Source organism: Aulonocara stuartgranti (assembly GCF_965226115.1).
Source record: "Aulonocara stuartgranti genome assembly, chromosome: 18".
Taxonomy (NCBI): domain Eukaryota; kingdom Metazoa; phylum Chordata; class Actinopteri; order Cichliformes; family Cichlidae; genus Aulonocara; species Aulonocara stuartgranti.
This window is the reverse complement of record NC_138954.1, coordinates 18449656-18471398: the sequence shown is the minus strand read 5'-3', so window position 1 is coordinate 18471398 and position 21743 is coordinate 18449656. Positions and strand designations below refer to the sequence as shown.

Genomic DNA, 21743 nt, shown 5'->3' with positions numbered 1-21743 from the left:
TAAAAAAGGAAAAGAGGCTTCCTTCCATTATAAAGGGGAAAAACAACACGTAGTATTTATTTAGGCATCTATTGAAGTATTTCTGAGAGTCACCTTTCAGTTTGGAGCATAATGCACACTTAGAAGAAAGAAAGAAATGCTGCCAAGTTTCAGTGTAAAGAAACATCTTTATAGAAAATGCAGGCACTTGCAGTTGATTTTATCGCTCTGATTTTAAACAAATATAAGGCTTTCAACAGTAGCTACCAGTCTCAACAATTCTCAGACTCCTTATCTGTTGTTTCAGGGCTCTTGCCGCTGCCTAGCAAATGTAGAGGGAACCCTGTGTGACAGGTGTAAACCTCTATACTGGAATCTAGCTGTAGACAATCCCCGTGGCTGTATCGGTAAGTAAAAAGGAATTTGAATAATAAAGGAAAAAAGGGGGAAACATGACAGAAAAATGCTTATTTGGCATCCATAGAGGCAAAAATGTCCTAATTCTGACCATATATTTCTCAAGGCTTTTAAATTGCCAGGAACAATCTGACAAGGTACTGATATGAGCTTTGTCCCATCTTATACGTCAACGTACCTCTATCAACAAGGCTGGTTCTGCCTTTGAAGAATAACACATTATACAGGCAAATCCCTGCTGCCTGCTTCCACTGTGAGATTTCCTCCTGAGATTGCATAAAAAAGTATCCAGTGACACATTAAAAATAGAACGTCTGAACATCTACTTTTATAACCTCTACAAAAGCTGCTCCTGCTTTATTCAATTGAAACTTTTTAATATAGTGGAAACTAAGGAGAACAGCTCCTGGCTTTGTTCACATATGTCTGTTGTTACTGCTCTGCTCTCTTGCAAAACTGTTATCGCTACCACGTTCCCTCAATGCTCAAGAAGGAGTGGGGTGGGGTGTTTTTAATATCCCAAGAATGCATCTGGTTGACTGTGGCTGGACATTGAGGGAAAAGTTTTCTTTTTTTCCCCACTCGGCTGAACGCAAGCTGCAGCCTGAAAAGCTCCTTTGGACCTTTGATGTGCAAATCTCTGAAGGCTGGAGGGTTTTACAATGTTGTGTTTCACCCGTGAATTTTGCAAAAACCTGCAATCAGTGTCTATTCACTGTAGAGCCCCCCACCCCCTCTCCCATTTACATTTTCATAACCTCACCCATTTTTGTCTCTCATACCAGAGTGTCATTGTGACCTGAAAGGGACTCTGAGTGGTGTTGGAGAGTGTGAACAGGTGAGTGTTTTCATGTGGTCGTGTTAATGTCAGCAGTTTGAATAGCCGCACATTTGCAGCATTAATCATCTCTTGATGGTCTGCTTGCACAGAAAAGTGGACAGTGTCACTGTAAGCCTAATACATGCGGGCATGCGTGTGACTCCTGCAAAGATGGATACTTCCTGCTGCAGAAAAAGAATTATTACGGGTGTCAAGGTGAGAATGTGTTTCTTTGCTGAACTTCCAACCTTGGTTCTTGCTTACATGTGCTGTATTATTAAAGGCTACACAGTTAAGAAAGAAAATAGCAACCAAGCATACTTCCTTTTTCGCTGTTTTTACCAATGACTTTAAATATTTAGCGAGCCAACCTCAGTGCAACACTGACTATTGTTAGAAATTATTGCGTTGACTGAAAAACAGGTGCCTTAGTGCTGTTTTAAGCTTTTATCTTAACCAGCCAAAATACTGGTCAGCAACAGCATAATCGATAAGAATTGCTACTCCTGCCACAGTAGTGGGCAGCATTCAGCTAAACTTACAAACAGTGATGACCTAGTGGCTCTTCACTCAAATTTTTAAATTCATATTTGTTATTTCTTGGGGGCTTTTTCGCTTTTACAGGAATCCCTTGTTGTCCTGCAGTATTGGTTAGATTTTCGTGAAATTAGACTAAGTTACGTTGATGTGACTGTCTTTTAATCTCCTTGACCTCTTAGTGGACTTTAATTCTCATTTCACTAACTGGGCCCATGTCCTCATTTTAGGTTTGACAGCGTTTTAGTAGGTAAAAGTGAATGCTTTGACATGAATTGAGCTGCGGTTTGAAGAAAGCCTCGAAGGGGACTGGCGACGGCTCCCGGGCCTGGCAGATCCCCATGTAGTAAATAGAAGTGAAGAAGCTGAAGAATGGAGAACAAGGAGGGAGGGAGGGTGGGGCACGTAAATGAGAATGATCAGCTTGCAGAACTGGGGGAACCTATATAGATGACAGCCGGAAGGAGCGTGTTTGGCGTGGTCCTGCTCCTGAAATTCCGATACATATTTGCACAATGCACTAATTCTACTTGCTTATTTGCTTGACAAAACTTTTAATAAAACCTCTGTTGAACATAAACAAGGTTGTTAAGTTTCTCTGTTAAGCCTGAAACTTTGCATTGGATACATTTAAACATTAAATGTTATTGTCCCTTAGTAATAAGAACAACCACTTTATTAGTATATAAGTACTAATGCATAGTACAGTACAGATCTCCTCTGAAGTTTAGGGACACCAAGACATTTCAATCATCAAAGCTTTTTTTTTATCTTTCATTGTTGAAAACAATACTGAATGCAGATTAATGATCTTTGATGAAAGTTTCTAAAGGTTAAAATGCACAAATCATCCTTTCTTATGGCTTAACGTGTTAAATATATATTATAATAAAAATAAACGGCAAAGTGCACAGAATATTTTTTATAGGTGAGGTCTGAAAGGTCATGCTTAGTGCAGCTTATTAGGAGTGCAGTGACCTAACCCTGATGCCGTCCTTGTGGTTTCTGCTCAGGCGTCCCTTATTTTCATCTTGGGAGGCCCCAAGGTCTGTCAGGGATCTTCTATCTAAGGAAGATAACAGAGGACCTTCTTTTTCTTATGTAAACCAAAGAATATTACAAAAGTATAAATTCTCCCTGTTGAAAAACAGCCTTCAGAAATGTGTGATAGTGCATCCAGTGAGGGCTTGTGGTCGTCTTTGTCCTTCTTGATGCCAGGATGTAGTAAACATTACTGCTTTGACACCTACGTCTCCTAAAGAAGTATTTCTGTGAAAAGATAGTCTCACGAGGATTTCAAGAACATGCGCAAAATAAAAAATGTTTTTTCAAAAGACAACCAAATGCTGACATATTTAAATAGGGTACTTTCTGTAACGCCGGTGATAAATCTTGGCATCTGGTTGAGTGTAAATATTTTCATATTCAGAAGGACAGTTGCATAATATGTGCCCCAAAACAACTCCAACGTATGGTCAGAGAAGAAGCACTGATTTTCAGTGTAATATCACATAAAGGAACATGTTTGATGTAGAAAATGATTGTTTTTTTTCTATTCCCTCAAAAGGTTGCCAATGCGATATAGGTGGTGCCATTGGCATGGCATGCAATGACATATCGGGACAGTGCCAGTGTCGGAGGAATATCATTGGCCATAAATGCACCGAGTAAGACATGGCAGATTTTAATGTCATTAAATTGGGATGAAAATGGTTCTTTTTAACATATTTGCAGCATTTAATCAAACGATTTAACTTTTTTTTTTTTTTTTTACCAGGCCAGCACCTGGCTACTACTTTCCCACTCTGCACCAGCTGAAGTTTGAGGTGGAGGATGGTACCTCACCAAATTCCAGACCAGTACGCTTTGGTTATAGCTCCCAGGAGTTCCCAGACTTCAGCTGGAGAGGTTACGCTGTGATGTCCCCCGCACAGGTTCGTCCATTCAAACTTGTGCATTAATGTATCGGATGCTTTAATGCCATTGTTGTATAAATTACATGAGACTAGTAGTGTCTGCCACTTTTGTATTATCACAATTTTCCTTTTCCAGTCTTCTCTGTTACCACTGTGATTCTTTTGCTTTTGCCACAGCACAAATAATCTTCACCTGAGTGCACAGCCTTTTGTAATTTCAGTGCTGATACACAATTGAGGACATCAGCTCTCTTAGCACTAACACTCTCTCTCTTCAGCCAGAGGTGATCTTAATGCTCACTGTTGGCTTTTCTGGACCTTTCCATATTCTAATGCACTACGCCACCCCCCGACATAAGGGGAGAGCACAAGTGCGAGCTTGGATCTTGGTGGTGGATGAAACTGGCTATCAGTCTTGCTGTGACTGTAAGTGAAGGGTCTGCTTTGCTCCTCCTGTTATGCTTTCTTCACCTTGCTTGCTGCCTGTTGATTAATACTCTCTCATTGCCTGACTTCTCATCCACCTAACTTCAGTTTTAACTTTTGCTTTTCTTTAACGTTGTTCCTTCGTCATCTACTCAAACCCCTACCCTCGCAGTCAGCTGTGTGTGTTGTTGTCCTCCCCGCAGACTGAAGTCAGAGTAACAGTGCATGTTGAGGCGAAAGATGGGAGGCAGCATTTGTTCCGTGTTGTTCTGCGGTTCAGTAACCCCAGCAGCACCCGTGTGATTGCTAGCATCAAGGCGACCAATAGCAGAGGCACTCCAGGTAAGGCTGCCTCTGAAATGGAAGCATCTCCCATATTTCACCATTAAAATGTCAACTCTAACCCGTCATGCATTCTAAATCCAGGCGTGCTGTCTTGATTTGGAAAATGTCTGTTTGCCAGTGTCTGACATTAAAGCCATCTGTGCTCGGTGCTCTGCAGGGTCAGAACAGAGTAAAGAAGTAATATTTCCCGTTAGTCCGTCCCCATCCTTCCTCACTGTGCCTGGAGAGGGCTTTGCTGAGCCCTTTGAATTGATTCCTGGGACATGGATCATGCACATAAGAGCAGAAGGAGTTCTCCTGGTAAGTTTATAAAGAAATCACTGATGTATAGATGTCATTTTAAAAGTGGAAAATTACTGGTCATGTGGTGTTTTGCAAGTTTAAAAAAACAATATATATATGTATTGTCACTCTGTGTCATTGCCTTTATCAGGACTACTTAGTGTTACTACCCCAGGATTACTATGAAGCGCCTCTCCTGCAGGAAAAGATCACTCAGCCATGCACATATTTACCCACCGCAAACAAGCATGAAAAGTAAATTTCATTCTCCACTATTTTTCTCATCTTTCTTGTTGTTGGTAGATTGTTAACGTTTTTCTTTTTGCGTGTGTGCGTGTGTCTCAGCTGTCTGTTGTATAAGCACATAGCCCTGGATGGCTTCAGCTCCGCACTGGGCTCACAGGGAAAATTCACAACCCGGCGTGGGCGCAAGAGGAGACAGGCTCGTGTGCGGCGCCTCACCCCTGATCACCCTGAAATGGCTGCTCTCAATGGGAGACAGGTTCAGTATTTTAAAGATGAATGTTAGTGTAAAAATTGCGTGTGCGGTGTAAAAACGGTTAAGCTATTAAAAGAAAAAAACAGGTTCCCTTTATCTGCGCTAAAGTCCGGAATAAAACCGCGAGACTGCAGTTCAGTTTATAGACTGGATCTTACTTCCCAATGATAATCAATCAATCTTATATATTGATGTTTGATTTATTCTTCTTGCGGTTTATGTTTTTCAGTTTTATTATCCTAAAATGCCTGAATGTCTCCCTTAAATAAATGTTCTGTCTCCTCTAGTCTCAGCTGCAGCTCAGCCTGCCTGTACCTGATTCTGGGCCATACATGCTTATTCTGGAGTATGCCAGCGAGGTGGACACTGTCCAAAATGTCAACATACTCATCAGTGGACAATCAGTTGACCCGGTTATGGGCAGGGCTAATATTTACAGCTGTGCCTTCAGGTGAATCCCACACTTGATGCTTTGATAACATTACTTGTAGTAATATTGATTTGATTTAGGTCTTTATTAACTGAATACTTATCAATATCCTAGAGATAGAAGCTTAAATAATATGTGCACGTTTCATGTACGTGTTGTTGTGTTTCCTAACCCGTGCAGCAATCTGTGTCGAAGTGTGGCGGTGGACAACAGAAACCAAGTAGCAGTGTTTCAGCTAAGTCACAGGACTGAAGTCCTCTTGCAGACCTCCACAGCATCATTCCTTCTGGTAAGTGAAAAGTTTGCCCAAAAGATGCGTCACAGCTTCATATCGAGGCAGCAACATGGAGCTTTAAAGACATCTTTTTCTCTGTGTAGTATAAAGTGTACGCGGTTCCTGCAGATGAGTTCTCCATTGAGTATGTAGACCCTAAAGTCCTGTGCGTCTCCACTCACGGTCGCTTCACCGAAGACACGTAAGTCTTGAACGGACACAGCTGTTTTCCAGGTGTGATTGTATGCATTCCCTGAGGTTGGCAAGCTCACTTACCTCAGGCTGAACTTACAGTCTAACTCAGTCTTCTCTCATACTAAATCGTCTCTGAATGTAATGAGCGGGTTGGATGTTACCGCTTTTCCAGCTGTCAGTGTCGAGCTCTGTTATTTGCTGTGCACGTCACCTTGAGCAGAGAACAGGAAATCTACTCAGAAGGGAAAAATAAGCCAACAAACAAATACTTAGAATTGACTTGTTGCAGTTGTTGTACTTCAGCGTAAAAATGCCCACAAATTTAAAACAATGAACGCAATAATGTCTTCCGCACTGCTGAGCCTCTAAAATCATTCAGATACTTTATAAACATTGGCCTCTGTATCACGATGAAATTATTTTTTTGTATATTCTTAACAAATAATATGAGAGTGAAAACATGTTGAAGCTGAATTCTTGTTTACTGTGTTTAGCTGGCACTGTGTCCCGAGGCAGTTTGACAAACCCACTTCAGCTTGGATCCTGTATGCAGCCCGCGATGGCCAGCTATTGTCCACACCAGCTGTGGCTCCCCAACAAAGAGAGATTGAGGATTGGAGGCACAGACGACAGTCTGGGGTGATCCCTGTCCGTGAACCTGAGTGTGATGGGATACTACTTAAATTCCCACAGGTATCACTGTGCCCTTCCTCAGCTGGTTGAATTATTTAGCAGCTTTGCCCCCAAAACATTCAGTTTGTGCTGTCCTGCTGTTTTTTTTTGTTTTTTTTTTAATTTATTTACCAAAAGACACTCATTCAGGTTTTCTCATGTTGTTTTTTTTTTTTTCACAGACGGAGATTACTTTCACCCCCAATGTGCCTCTTCCGGGCGGGTATGTGATAATAGTGCATTATCACCAGCCTGAACATATCTCCTTCCCTGTGGAAGTGCGAGTTGACGCGGGCCGTGAATGGAAGGGTGAGTGTTAGAGAGGAATGAAGTCCTTACTGCCTCCCCTTAGATGTTTTTTCTTTACTTTGGCAGTGACTGGGAAATCATTCCCACAGAGGTGTTGATTCCTATTTAAGAGCAGATAAAGTTCCAATGCTCATGAGAAAATGAGCAGAGGCCTTGGATCAGCTCCACCACATGGCTTTAACAGGGCGATGAGTCACTGTGCGGCGCCCTCCTGTCTTCTCTCTTTACCCATTTAAAATGTCCTTTTCTTGCAGGCATGATAAATGCTTCGTTCTGCCTAGCAGTCTCAGGATGCAGGGAGGTAGTCATCGCTGATGGGCGCATTGCCCTTGACTTTGAGAGAAATCCTTGGCAGCTACCCGTCATCTCTGTGAGGGTGCCACCTAGAAAGACTCTGATTCTGGTCAGTGTTTTGTGTTATGTGTTAAACACCATCGGAACTGAATGAGCGAGAAATATAAAAATACTTGTTTACAGTCTGAAGGCATGCGAAGCCTGTGTTTTGCACTAGTGTTGTTCAGGTTGAGGACTTGGCATCCTGAGGTCCTCTCTCCTCAGTGTTATGCCATATCCCCAACAACAACAATGAAACGGCTGTATTCTACCTGGCAGTGGCTTGTGGGTTTATAAAGGCTAAGCTTCCAGGCTGTATAAGGCAGGGGGCAGGTTGGGCCATGATTGTGTACTGTTCAGTGTGCTTTAATTTTCCTTCTCCATTAAGCTGAAGCAAATAATAAAAAAGCCGAAATAACTTTAAATCCTTTATCACTCTGTATTACTTAAACAAAGATGTAAGGTATATGAGATTGTTTTTGATATGGTTTCTATCTTTTATTTAGGATTATATCATGTTGGTACCTGATAGCGTTTACACCCCAGAGCTCCTCAGAGAGAAACCTCTGGATAAATCTGAAGATTTCATACAGCAGTGCCGAGAAGAAGGGTTCTATATTGAGTAGGTATCCAACAAATAATGACATAAGCATTCAACAATTTGACATGTTTGTTTTTTTTGTGATGATATGTAGCTGATGGTTTTAATATATTGATATTAATATATGGGATATTTCATTACCCATGCTGAGGTAACAGCCTTCAAAACACCAATGTTTTTGGAAATGGTGCCCTCTAGCTGTCATGTTTGAGTATAAAACCACATTTGTATTTAAAAGTAATCTTTGTGTGTGTCACTTTAGCCCAAGAACATCTTCCCAGTTCTGCAGAGACTCGTCCCGCTCTCTTGCTGCAGCATATAACGATGGTGCTCTGCCGTGCGACTGTGACACATCTGGCTCTACAGGAAGCGTCTGTGATGCAGTTGGAGGACAGTGTCCCTGCAGGCCGCATGTGATTGGGCGGCAGTGCACAAAGTGTGCCACTGGATACTTCGGATTTCCCTACTGCAGACGTGAGTCAACATTTACCTTTGATTTGTAGTTCTTTTCTTTTTAAGTCATCATTCACTCCTTGTTACTTACTCTCAAAATACAATTTGCATCTAATTTTGTCCTCATTACGGTCCTCTCTGCGCAGCATGTGATTGTGGCCGCCGACTATGCGACGAAGTGACAGGACGCTGCATCTGCCCTCCTCAGACAGTCAGACCGGCCTGCGATGTGTGTCAGAATCAGACTTTCAGCTACCACCCTTTGCTGGGCTGTGAGAATTGTGAATGCTCCCCAAGCGGCATCGCTGCAAATGCAGGGGCTCAGTGTGACCGCAATACTGGTCAGTGCAGGTGAGCTGAAACCTACACGAAGAGCAAACTGTGCAGGTTACCATATTTGCATTTACCTTGTAAATGGCCAAATAAATCATATTTGAAAGCAACTTTTCCAGCTCTGTTGCTAACTAAGGATAAATGGAAGCTGAGGTTTGTTCTTATGATCTCATGCGATAGTCTTTAAATACTTCATATCATATCATTGACCCCTTAAAGCCTGAAATATGAAATAATTACCAAAAAATTCTAATTAAAAAACAAAATGGAGAGTTTGAGCCAAATGTGTTTAAAAAATAATGTTAATTTCCACATACGATTTTTATTTGCATAGTATTTGCTACATGTACCATTTTTTAAAATTGCTTAAAATGTATTGTGCAATTTATGGAAGTTTTTTTAGGAAGAAACCCCCCCAAAAACCCAACATACTGATGATGTAGAAGTCTCAAAAACTCAAATCAGATATGATACAATATGTGTTAAAGGGTTAACATTTGAGTTATTTTAGCTGCTGTTCTGTCCTAGAATCATTGTTAGGGTTCGGTAGGGATGCATCTATAAACATGTGTTCCTCTGAGCGATGTGAAACAACTTTAGCAATTTTTTAATCCACTTAAGACAGAGGCACACACTGTGTCACTTCATGCCATATTTTCCCCTGTGTCTTTGGACGGTGCCTCCAAAACTCAAAACTTAACAACTAACAAGATCAGGATGAAAACATAACCTAGGCAGAGGTAATATCCAAACTGAAAACTAAAACAAAGTCGAACGGAAAATATCAAACAGGAAAGTGAGTCCATAGCTGAAAATGCTGGAAAAGCCAGGATCATGACAGTTCATCCATCCATGCATCCATCCATGCATCCATCCATCCATCCATCCATCCATCCATCCATCCATCCATCCATCCATCCATCCATCCATCCATCCATCCATCCATCCATCCAATATATTTCAGGAGCACAGCACAATGCTGCTGTGGTTACACAGCACAGGTTTGAATCCACTTGCCAGCTGTGCTCTTTGGGTGTTCCACTTTGCTTCCACAGTCCAGAGACATTAGTTTCAGTTAGTTTAATTGCTGATTCAAAATTAGTTGCAGGTGTAAATGAGTGCTTGGGTGATGTGTCCAGGATGGGATAGCCTCCAGTTTCCCCGCAAACCCTGAATTGGATAAATGGAATAAAAGTGGATAGATATAATTAACTATTTCTTCTTAATTATGTGATTGTGTAGTTTCTCTATTAAACAGCTGTGCTTGTAATGCCTGTCCCTTGTGAGTAACAATCTGTCATGCACTGATTCTTGAGTGGTGACAAAAAAAGACTGGAATCTGACCTGCAGCTTCCAACAGCAGATATGAAGCATGACAGCAACATGATTAATGAGATGTTACGTCTACAGATGCAGCAGTACATTAGGGGAATGTTGGTATGGGCTGATATCATGAGTATATGACAAAGAGCCTAATTTATTTTTTAATTTTCTTTTTAATTTCTTTACGCAAAATGATCAAAAACAGCACGAGCATCAGCTATAGGCTGTTTAAATTGTTATTTTAAACATTGGCGTCAGCCCTGACTTTCACAGTTCACGGTCCAGTCATGTTGTTTTACACATCTCCTTTTCTGTCAAAAACAGTAACATGAAAAAGCTCTAGGCATTTCAGGTGTTTAGATTCTTATGCAGTGTGATAACATCAGAGAGCATGTTCATGTCCGTAAAAACTCATTGTGCAACAGCATATCTAGTCCAAACATATAGCCAGCAAAACAACAACTATGTACAGCGATGAAAACAACCACGCAAGCTAACAGATAACACATCTCATTCTTGCCTTAAACTCTAAATCAAATCAGAATGTGAACTGTAAGTTTTTAATGATGTTTGAAGCAACTTGCTTGCCAACTACCTTGAATAACTCCATAGATGTTGCTGTGAGAACTGAAAACTATGCAAAGATTATTTTAAAGGTATCCAGACCTTACTGATAGAATATTACAATTACACAGTACTGTTTTCACTCTTATAGAAATGGGGAGCTAGCAGTGTAAAGCAATGCATAAGATGTAAACATACAGTTTTCTTTGCCATACAAGCTGTTCAGAGACCATTTCTGTTTCAAATGTACACTGAAGATCTTTAATTGTGATTATGTCTCTGCATTTTTACACAGTTGTAAGCCGAGGATTGGAGGCCGGAAGTGTGATCGCTGTGCTCCAGGTTATTATCGCTTCCCTGACTGTCTGCCCTGTGACTGTAATCAAGGTGGAGTTACATCTAATGTGTGTGACCCAGACACAGGAAGGTGTCTCTGCAAGGTCGGTTCAATAAATGAAATGTCTTATTTAAGAACTCCCTGTTTCTTAGTGTTCTTTGTCTGACTTTCTCTTTGTCATTGCCGCCACGTTTGCAGAGAAATGTTGCTGGGGTCAGGTGTGATACTTGTCGGGAAAGGTCCTTCTATTTTGACCCCTCAAACCCTCTCGGCTGTACCAGCTGCTTCTGCTTTGGAGTCACTGACCAGTGTCAGAGCTCCAGCAAACGCAGGGGGAAGGTGTGTTGGCTTTTCTTGCTCCTGCATGTCTACGAATGCCTTTAAAAATTTTCTGCCTGCAGCGCCTTTTGGCTGACAGACGTTATGTGGCAAACAATGGGTTTTTTAATAAAAGCTGGTGTTGATCACAAAAGGAACAACTATGGTAAAGCAGATCAAATGCACACCACGCGATGCAGGTTTTACTGTGAACAGGGTGCCTTTATAATAGAGCTTTTCTTGTTAGTGTCTCTAAAGTTACTGGATGAACTCATTGACCCATCCACCCGTGTCTTGCGCAAAGTCCTTTTTGCAAGCTTGTCTTGGAAATGGAGTTATCGACTTTGCTAATCTGGTGTTCTGTTTAAGAAGTCATCAGTGTGCTCCTATTTTACTAATACAGATAATACTCATTTTACTAACATTACTGTCAAAAATGATCTGGAAAACACAGTTATTTTTTTTCTTACGTTTCTCTGTTATTAGTTTGTTGATATGCAGGGCTGGCGTTTGGAGAGTCCCGACAGAGAGGAGGTTACATCTGTGTTGAACAAAGCCAGTAACACGGTGGTGGCAGATATCCAGGAACTTTCTCCCGCAGTTCAAACATTACGCTGGGTGGCACCACTGTCCTATCTGGGAAACAGGGTGAGTCAGTGGAGACGTCATGGCGAGGAATGCTGTTTATTGGGAATATGTGCTGCTGTCTAAACAGAGAAACAGATACTGGAGGTCATTTCCACAAAAATGTTTTTTAGTTTTTTTATTCTTGAATAAAACTCTGTTTTATTCAAATCTTCTAATTTTATGATTCTTTTTCTGAACTCTTATCATGTCACCCTGTGTCTTTATTTCTTTTAATTATCTTTATTGTACAGCACCTTGGTGAACGGTTGTTGTTTTAAATATGCTATATGAATAAATTTGACTTTGACCTTGACTTTGACTATTGAAAAGTAAACCTATAATTATCAAGATCCATACTAAGAATCCGGCAACCCAGTTGCGTTCATGTTTTAAACTTCTTTAACATGACTGAATATGACAATTCACTGATAATTGTTGTGCATATATACAGTTTTGGAGTAAAGGATCATTGTCGATATTTCAGGTGTGTTCACATTTTTGCATCTTCCAGTTTTGTTTTTTTTTTAAATTTCCACACATGATTTAATTTTAATTATAGTATTATTATATTCTTTTTAGGTATTTCTATACTGTTGTATTGCTGGTTTTGCTAAAGGAACATTTTCTCCACCAATCATCATTGTCAGCTAAGACAGGAAGAAGTGCAGAAAGGCTGTCAGCATACATCAACAAAACTCTAAACAAAAATCTTAAACAATTTAAAAGGAGGAATTAAAAGGCCTATCTGATGATATATGACGATATATGATATCTGAAAAATCACAAGTTTAACCATTTGTTACGGTTGGAAGGAGGACTCAAGCGCAGGACTCCGGTACTGATGCTTACAAGAAGAGTTTATTTACAAGTCACCAGGTGTATATACAAGAATGTGCAGGGGGGTGTTATATACAGCTGAGTGGGGGAAGAAGGGGTCTCCAGGGAAGTCCAAGGGAAAGCATACGTTCTTCAGAATATCCACTCACACGATCACAGGTTCACACTCCAACACTGCCACACGGGAAACACACGGGGAAAAATCCAAGAGGTTCTGTAGACAGGGAGACAGGGTTAAGGACGATGCACAGAGGAAAACACTCTTCACTAAACTTGCTGTAGCTTTGACTTTACTAACGCGTGGTAGACAACGATCCAGCGACGAACAGCAGTCACCTCCTGGCTTAAATGCTGCTCCCCTTAATGAGACACCTGGGTCTCATCTCCCGAGGGCGTGGGCCAAGGGCATGAACCCACAGTGAGTTCCGCCCCGGCGAGAGAGAAGAGGAAGAGAAACAGAGAGGGCTGATCAGCGTGCAGCTGATCCGCCTGGCCGTGACACCATTACCTCCCAACTGAAAAGGATCTATGTTGAATATATATTAAAATGTCCTTTACACTAACCGTCTATATGCAACTTTTTCTCCAAATTAACTAACAGAAGTCTCTATCCTTTTTTAGGTTTCATCTTACGGTGGTTTCCTGACTTACCAGTCCAAATCATTCGGGATTCCCAGTGAGGGGATGAATCCGATTGGGAAAAGACCGGATGTTGTCCTAACTGTATGTAATGCTAGGAGTTTTCTTTTCTTTTCTTTCTTTCTTTTTTGGTTACAGTGGCAGTGTATTTATCCATGTCATTATTTTTTCCTCAGGGTCATAACATGACTCTGATCCACACATCTCCACAAGCTCCACTTCCAGACAGGCTCTATCAAGGCAGAGTACAGATGTTGGAGGTAAAGGACTACACTTTCTTATAACCATTTTATTTTCTCTTTCTCTCCATACTGATTTCTCAGGATAAATCTGTAAACTTTGTGTTGTTTGCAGGGGAACTGGCGACACGCTATCAACAACAGGCCTGTCTCCAGAGAGGAACTGATGATGGTCTTGGCTGGTCTGGTGGGCCTTAGAATCCGAGCCTTGTACTTCACCCAGAGCCAGAGACTCAGCTTGGGTGAGGTGGGCCTAGAAGGGGCCACAACCTCAGGGACTGGAGGTCCTAGTAACTTAGTGGAGAAATGTTCCTGCCCCTCTCAGTATACTGGTGACTCCTGTGAGGTGAGTTTGAAGGCCATCAAATATGTTGTATGGACAGAAGTATTGGGCCACCTCCCTTAATCTTTGCTTAAAAGTTGCCAGTGCTCTGCTGACACAGTAACTACAGAGTTCCAGACCTCCTCTCGCATTAACATCAGCACAAAAACTATGTGCTGGGAGCTTCATGGCATGGATTTCCATGGCAGCTACTCTAGGTGTATTGTGTAGGTGGCCCTGTACTTTTATCCACATAGTGTATTTGGTAGTCTTGCATTCTCCTTGGCTTCCTGTCACGTTCGGGTCAAATCTGACTGATTTACAACTTAAAACACTCATAAATATTGTGTTTTACATGTGATTGCCTCAAGGCCTTATGACATCCTCCACACTATGCACTTGAACATATAAAAGAGATGATCACCTCTTTAATTGAATTTTCACACACATACACACACATTGGGCCCTTACCCCCTGAAAGACCCCCTGAAAGACCCACTGAACGAGCCACTGAACGAGCCACGGAACAAGGTCAAATTTGCTGTTTTATGGACACTTTTCCATTTTCACTCCCTAACCTTAATAAATCTTCACTCCTGATGTACTGAACAATGTTCAATTCAAGTCAGTTAAATTTAAAGTTGATTTATCAGATTCTCAGTGTTGATAAAATTTGTATGCACATAATGATAAAGAAAAAACGTCATGAAATACCAAATGATGTGATTGAAATATAGCTTTTGTATATGTAGTCCATACCGGTCGTATCCTGTTAAATCTAATATTAAGGAAGGCACGATTGGGACTTTCCTATCATCATTAAGGCAACATGAGTAATATGATCAATGACACATTGATGAGTTAACATATTTTTATGCTTTCCCGGCCATTGTTGCTACAAATCATCTAGTGATACAAGCCCAGTTCTGAAAAACTGAGAAACCGTGTAAAATGCAAATACAAAACAGAACCCAATAATTTACAAATCTGACAATTCCGTATTTTATTAATTTGAATAGAACATATAGAACACAATCTGTTTAATCTGAGACATTTTACTATTTCACGAAAAATATCAGCTCATTTTCCCAACTTCTTTTAGGTGTGTTGCTGCCATAAAGTAGCTCATTTTTTTTCTTCGAATAATAAAATGTCTCACTTAAACATTTGATAAGTTTTCTATCTTCTATTTTGACTAAATTATGGCTTGATGAGGTTTGCAAATCATTTAAATCTGTTTTTATTTACATTTCAAACAGTGTCCCAGCTTTTCCGGAATTTCTTTGCACTGAAATATTTTATTTTGATGGTGAATGAGATTAGTTTGGCTTTTTGTAAGCCTCCTTAACTTCTCAGTAGATTTGAATTCAATACAGCGAATCAATGACAAGAACACGTGTCACTTTCTTTCTGTACTTCTGTACTATATCATTTCTTTAGGGATCAATAAAGTATTCTGATTCTGATTCACACTTGTGATCGCTCATGAGCTGGGATGAGCAACTACATCAGTAGCTCATCAATTAACTAAGATGTTTCTCCACACGTAGTTCTAACTTTTATTTTGGCTTTAGTTCACAATAACATTTGTTTAAGAAGCAAGAAAGTGTGGAGGAGTGCATTGACTGAAGAGCTGGGCCTCCTTTCATATTTCTAGGCTGCCTTGACATGTCTGGGCCAAGAACCGCACCCTTTACCTCAGAAAAATGTACAAGGGTGGAATTTGATGGAAAATAACATCCAGAGAGCTGTGCAGAAAAATTATGTAGCCCTGGGCTGGGATACGTCGCGCAATCATGCAGACATAATATTTGTGATTATAAAATTATAATCGCTGGTGTGGATACAGCGCAGAGAAATGTAGAAGGGAAATCCTTCCTTGAATGGAAAGGAGGCTGAGTTGATCCAGAGGCTGATGTAGTTTGTGCTTCCCAAACTTGATTTGTGTGCAGTTTTCCACCCAGGAGTGGATTAAACATGATAACAGAGCTTATTAAAGGGGAGAACAACGTGTAAAGGAGAACACATATTATGTGAACTAGGGGAAAAAATGAAAAGCTTTAGATATGTTGCTTGTTTGTTGAAGTGCTGTTGCGATAGATTACTAACTGCCCCCCTCTCTGTGTGCGTGTGTGTGTGTGCTTGATCCACCATCTTGGGTGTGTTGATAGGAAGTTGACTACATGTGCCCAGAGGCTATATGACAACGAGCCTCGCCTTGATGTGTGAGGTGTGTTGCATAGCAACATAGCATTACTCGTAAACCTGAGTGATTTTGCCTTAGTGCACCTAATATGCGTGTGTCTGTAAATACAGCCGGCACGCCTAGTTGTGTCTGCTGTGTGTTTGTGCAGCGTGATTCAGGTGCGGTCTATCGATGTCTAACTAGCCTCCTGGTCATGTATTCTTGCAAAAGCCCTCTTATAAATCACACACGTATACAGAGAATATTACTGAATGGTAATACCGTGCTGAATGTTTTACTTGCTTTTCAAGTAAAAGGCTCAATTACCACAGCCTTTTAACGTTGAAGTAAATACAGCAATATTGTGATTTTCTTTTTTTCTGTGATGACATCCGATTTCTTTTGTGGGCATTCACATCCTACACCCATTTTTTCACTGCGAATAGAACAGAATAGAAAAAAATGGAATGGAATAGAATAGAATAGTTTATTCCAAATATACCTAAAATAACAAGCGAAAAGGAAAACTTAAAAACATTGAGTCTTCATGAATATCTCTATGTCTACAAAATGTGTCTTGAACCATTCTGTGTGTGCGTGTGCGTATAAGAGCAGGAATGGGGCAGACACTGCATGTAAGCACTTGCACTTGTGTGTTCTTGTGTCTGCAAACACTCATGCTGAGCTGAGAGGCTGAGTCAGGTAAATGGGTGTGTCTTCTTTGTACCGGTGCGGTTGAGTGCGAGCGTTTCCATTTAAAAGGCAGAGGGAAAGGGTGTCAGATTATTTCACGCGGACTAAACACTGGGAATGTCAGATAGCTATATGGATAGATATTGGCGTAGAAGGGTTCTGCTCCAGACCCTGATATATTGGACTTTTATTGGACTTTGCTGCGCTGGGCACAGGCCCTTTGACAGAGCAGATCCACCCCAGCACAGCAGACTTCATGACAGATGGGCTCAGAGGATACAATACCCTAAGCTTACCGACCGGGGAACTCAGAGGATTGAGTATCCATCGATAAATGACAGAGGACAGATGCTTCAATATCCTTCTATTGATGACAGTGATGCCAGTTCTCAGATTCAGGTAAAAAATCAGAGGGTGTGATATGTTATTTATACTTTTACTCTGGGTTACACTGTGTCAAGTGTAGATCCCTAGTCGCTGGAAGACTGTTATCTCTGACCCCAAAGGGCGTGCTAAGAGTTAACCGTTAATCCAAATGATATCAGAATAACGGTTAAAAGTTAAAGATTGAAAGTTAATTTCTGCCTGAATTTTCACACTCCCTGACACCAAACAGAGCTACATTCATCCTGTGTGACAACATGTTTGCGGTGTTTTATTGAGTTTTAGGGTTTTTTCCATATTGTCCAAAAGGTGTGCAATATGATATGAAATATGGGCAAACAGATTTTTTAAAATTGTTAATAACTAATGGTAGTTTGCAAATTAATGAGTAAGATTTTTGAAAATAATTCTTCAAAAATTACCAAATTTCCCTGCCCTCCCCTCATATTTCTCAGTATATTATCAAAGGTATACTCGATGATGTTGTGTTTTAATGATATTAGAGAATTAACTTTAAGTATACTGCCAAAGTTCCTTGAACATAAAATCGCCTTAAATATAGATGTACTTATATGTCTTCGCATTTGTGTTTTTCTTCTTCAGAAATGTCAGCCTGGTTACTACAAAGATGGCAGCAGTCCTTTCCTGGCCCTCTGTGTTGCCTGTGAGTGCAACGGTCTCTCCGATGAGTGTGAAGACAGGACAGGGCGGTGCCTGGTAAGAAATACACTTAACTCTTACCTCCTGGTATGACTCCATGACCACTGGTACGCAGAAAGCAACAAACATGAACGACCAAGAATGACTACTTCAGCCCAGCTGACTCCATTGTGATGCATCGTTTAGTCAGAGTCCAGACCCTCTCACCTTCAGGGCACATCTTTTGGCACACATTTATTGCACAACCCGGCCTCCTTTCAGTTGTTGCTGTGTTTGTTTTAAAAAAAAAAATCACCATCTAAAGAATTTTTTGTTATGCGTTATTTGATTTCCCATTTTTTGTACTTCCTCGCTTACTTTACATAGATAGATTTGCCTTAATGCACTTCCTAAACTAAGCTTTGTTGTATTATTATGATACAACACACTCAAGACTGGGCTTGTGGATACAATGCATGCGTGGATGCACACATTCACAGCCAAATGGACACAACAAGTAAATCAAACACACTACTGATAGTTTTAGCAGAGGCATGTTTTTTTTCCCTCTTGCCCCTCAGATGTTTGCTTCTGTGCCAGTGTAATAAAAAAGGCTTGGTTTCCGGGAGATAAACATGTCTGTCAAATGCTAGCTGCTGTGTACACACAGGTTTTTTTTCCACACATTATATATCCACTATTATCTTTTTAGATCTTCATTCTGCCCTGTTTTAATGGGTACATTATGTGTTTTTCAGAACTGTCGGTACAACACAGCTGGGGATCGATGTGAGCGCTGCAAAGAAGGTTACTATGGAGACGCAGCTCTCAGGACGTGCAGAGCGTGCCCATGCCCATTCACCACTAGCACAAAGAAGTGAGTTAAAAAAAAAAATCAAAGCCTAAACTGCTATATTACAATTGCACTTATAATTTAGTGACAAAAATTAATCTCCTTGTGGGTCTGCAGTTTTGCGGTAGGTTGCAGAGAGGTGTATGGAAACATCGAGTGTATATGCAGAACAGGCTACGCTGGTAGCAGGTGTGAGAGGTGAGTGTCCCTGCATAGAATGATCAGGCTGTTATATAATTGTGTGCAGGTTAAAACACTGCTGATTTTTTCTAATTTGTCTTCTTATTCTTTTTTTGAAATCTCTTTCCCATAGGTGTGCTCCTGGTTACTATGGCGATCCACTGATCCCAAGAGGAAGTTGCCGCCCCTGTAACTGTGCTGGCAATGGCAACAGCTGTGATCCCAGAACTGGAGGTAAGTTTGTGGAACCTAATTTAAAAAAAAAAAGCTACATTTTAATCATGTCAGGCTTAATTTTTAAATATGTGGTTTTTAATGGGTTTATTTTTTCACAGTTTGCAAGAATGCACTGGAGCCAGGAGACACAACCACAGATGAACAATGCCAAGGTGAATTAAAAGAAAGATTCGAGGCTGTACGGCGTGGCATGCTATTTGATTAAATTTGGTTTGATTCTTTGCTAATTGCATTTGCTTTTGTATTTCAGAGTGTGATAATTGCGCCCAGACTTTATTACATGACTTAGAGGAGCTAGATAATGACCTGGTAAAGATCAAGGCTGAGCTGGGCAATGCCACTGCCAGCGCCTCCTCTCAGGACAGGCTGAAAAAGCTGGAGAAGGCTATGGCAGACACCAAGGTAACACATTAGTGTACTGTAGCCCCCGCATATAACTCTGAGAGAGCCATTGGATTGTTTGGAATTTGTCCTCTGCACACTATACATACACACAAACACAAACAATATGGTACACAATGGGAATATGTTCCAAGATGATAATGATAACCAGTGAAAGTATGTTTTGTTCCACAGTTAAAGACCATTGACGGGTGTTTTTGTCATTTTTCTTCCACTTATAATTTCTGTGGTACATTTGTCTGCTCCCTTTGTTTCACATATACACAGGCACAAGTGAACAAGTCTTAAAACAAATCTCATCTGCCTCATGTTTCAGTATCTGACTTGACGCCACTGAAATCACATTTTGCTACTGTAACTTTTGCAGGTTCTTGTTAGCAAATTCCGCTCTGACGTCAATACAGAAAAACTCAAAGTTGAGCAGCTGGAAAATGACATGGACACTCTTGAAGACGACATTCGTTCCCTCAAAGACAAGGTATAGGATGCCTAATACGTTGTTAATATTCTTTCATGTGCTGATATGTCAGGAATTGTGTGTGAATGTGTGGGATTGTGTTATGTATTAAGGCTGACCAGAGGGCTTCTGAGGCTGACAATGCAGTCGGAGATGCTGACAAAACCCACAAGAGAGCCGAGGATTTGAAATCAAAGATCGAGCAGAAAATAAAAGGTAACAGGAGCATTACATTCGTTTCGAAGCTAAACTCTGTCCCTTTTCTTGTCGCTGTCCTGTTGTGTTTTAAACTTTTTTTTGTCCCCCTACTCTGTCCTTTGTTCCGTTTATAATTGGTTCACTAGTTTCTATGATTTTCTGATTTAATGCTACTGTCAGTCCTTTAATATTAACTGCATATGTGTGTGGTTATGTTTGCTTGAAGATCTCCTGAAAGAACTTGAGAATGAGGATAAGAGGGGTGATGTGCCTGCTGAAAACGTTCAGCTTTATGAAAAAGCTAAGACAATGGTGAAAGAGATGGAAGACAAGAATTTCACTCCTGAGATGACCGCTGCAAAGAAAGAAAGCGATGAAGCCAAGAAATGTATGACAGTAAAATCCCAGAAGCACCTGATTATAACACGTGTATTCTGAATACTGAAACGGTTAAACATTAACGTCAAATAACATTCCCATTATTTATTCTTTATACTTCAGTGCTGGACTACATCAAAAATAATGTAAGTAAGCAGTGTGATGAAAATGAGGCTGCAGCGGATCAGATTCGAGGTCTTCTGGAGGGTTACGAAGCCAAGCTGAAAGAGCTGGACAAGGCCTTGAAAGATGCAGCGGACTTAGTGAAAAATGCCAATGCCCAGAATGGCCTTAATGCTAAGACACTAGGAGATCTGCAGGTAATGAATGAAAGAGGTGCTAAGAAGCTAATTAGCTAACGACCACACATGCATGTTAATTAATAGTTTGTAACTTTGCGTGAAAGACCCAAGCTGTTTTTTTGTTTTGTTTTAGTAGTTAAATATATCTTGTGTAATACTTTGACTCGCATTGTAAATATAAGATATTATCAACACAGTAAAAATGCCTCATGTGTTACTCTTGTAGTATGTTTTATTGCAGCAGAGCTAGTCTCTCTAATTGAAGTGATTCCTTTGTTACCCACAGAAACGCACCGAAGACTTAAAAAATGAGCGGAAGATAGTCGAGGACCAGATGACCTTGGCCAAGAATGAGCTACAGAAAACAGAAGATTTGGTGAAAATGCTCTTAGACGATAAAACGGTACATTTGGCAAAGCTTTTTTTTTTTTTTACCTCAAATATTCCATCCACTGAGATTTATGCACTCTCACGCCTTTTATTTACCTGATTTATAATATGAACCAAAACATTTCAACTATGTAGCATACCTTTCATTCAGCTCTTGAACACTGTTTTTGCTTGTTGTGCTTGCGGGTGAGGTCAGTGTTGTTTTGTGGGATTGTGACTTTACCTGCACCCGTTCACCTGCCCCTTTTCCTCTGTAGGAGTATGAGCAGCTGGCAGCACAGCTGGATGGCGCCAAGACGGATTTGACCAAGAAAGTAAATGAAATTTCTAAGGCTGCGGCCAAGAAGGACATCGTGGAGGCTGCCGAAGACCATGCTAAAAACCTAGAAAAGATTGCAAAGGATATTGAGGAGTACGT

At 40.7% G+C, this 21743-nt stretch overlaps 1 protein-coding gene across 3 annotated transcripts in view; it reads left to right on the top strand.

Annotated features, from left to right (window-relative positions):
* The window catches only part of LOC309693403 (laminin subunit alpha-3-like), a 60361-nt gene that overhangs the window by 26046 nt on the left and 12572 nt on the right, over positions 1-21743 (top strand). For 2 of the 3 annotated variants that reach the window (XM_082512555.1, XM_082512557.1), the window contains exons 17-52: positions 287-386; positions 1182-1234; positions 1327-1432; positions 3321-3420; positions 3531-3687; positions 4299-4437; positions 4598-4740; positions 4874-4977; positions 5068-5224; positions 5509-5672; positions 5832-5940; positions 6030-6127; positions 6615-6813; positions 6975-7101; positions 7356-7504; positions 7941-8056; positions 8298-8509; positions 8635-8839; positions 11004-11148; positions 11244-11384; positions 11850-12011; positions 13449-13550; positions 13643-13726; positions 13821-14051; positions 17893-18006; positions 18687-18805; positions 18899-18979; positions 19095-19195; positions 19297-19350; positions 19449-19600; positions 19968-20078; positions 20171-20273; positions 20482-20643; positions 20757-20953; positions 21222-21338; positions 21583-21737. In XM_082512555.1, the coding sequence (XP_082368681.1) occupies positions 287-386; positions 1182-1234; positions 1327-1432; positions 3321-3420; positions 3531-3687; positions 4299-4437; positions 4598-4740; positions 4874-4977; positions 5068-5224; positions 5509-5672; positions 5832-5940; positions 6030-6127; positions 6615-6813; positions 6975-7101; positions 7356-7504; positions 7941-8056; positions 8298-8509; positions 8635-8839; positions 11004-11148; positions 11244-11384; positions 11850-12011; positions 13449-13550; positions 13643-13726; positions 13821-14051; positions 17893-18006; positions 18687-18805; positions 18899-18979; positions 19095-19195; positions 19297-19350; positions 19449-19600; positions 19968-20078; positions 20171-20273; positions 20482-20643; positions 20757-20953; positions 21222-21338; positions 21583-21737 (4769 nt within the window). The remainder of the gene's footprint in view (positions 1-286; positions 387-1181; positions 1235-1326; positions 1433-3320; positions 3421-3530; positions 3688-4298; positions 4438-4597; positions 4741-4873; positions 4978-5067; positions 5225-5508; positions 5673-5831; positions 5941-6029; positions 6128-6614; positions 6814-6974; positions 7102-7355; positions 7505-7940; positions 8057-8297; positions 8510-8634; positions 8840-11003; positions 11149-11243; positions 11385-11849; positions 12012-13448; positions 13551-13642; positions 13727-13820; positions 14052-17892; positions 18007-18686; positions 18806-18898; positions 18980-19094; positions 19196-19296; positions 19351-19448; positions 19601-19967; positions 20079-20170; positions 20274-20481; positions 20644-20756; positions 20954-21221; positions 21339-21582; positions 21738-21743) is intronic. The other variant, XM_082512556.1, reaches the window with a different exon arrangement.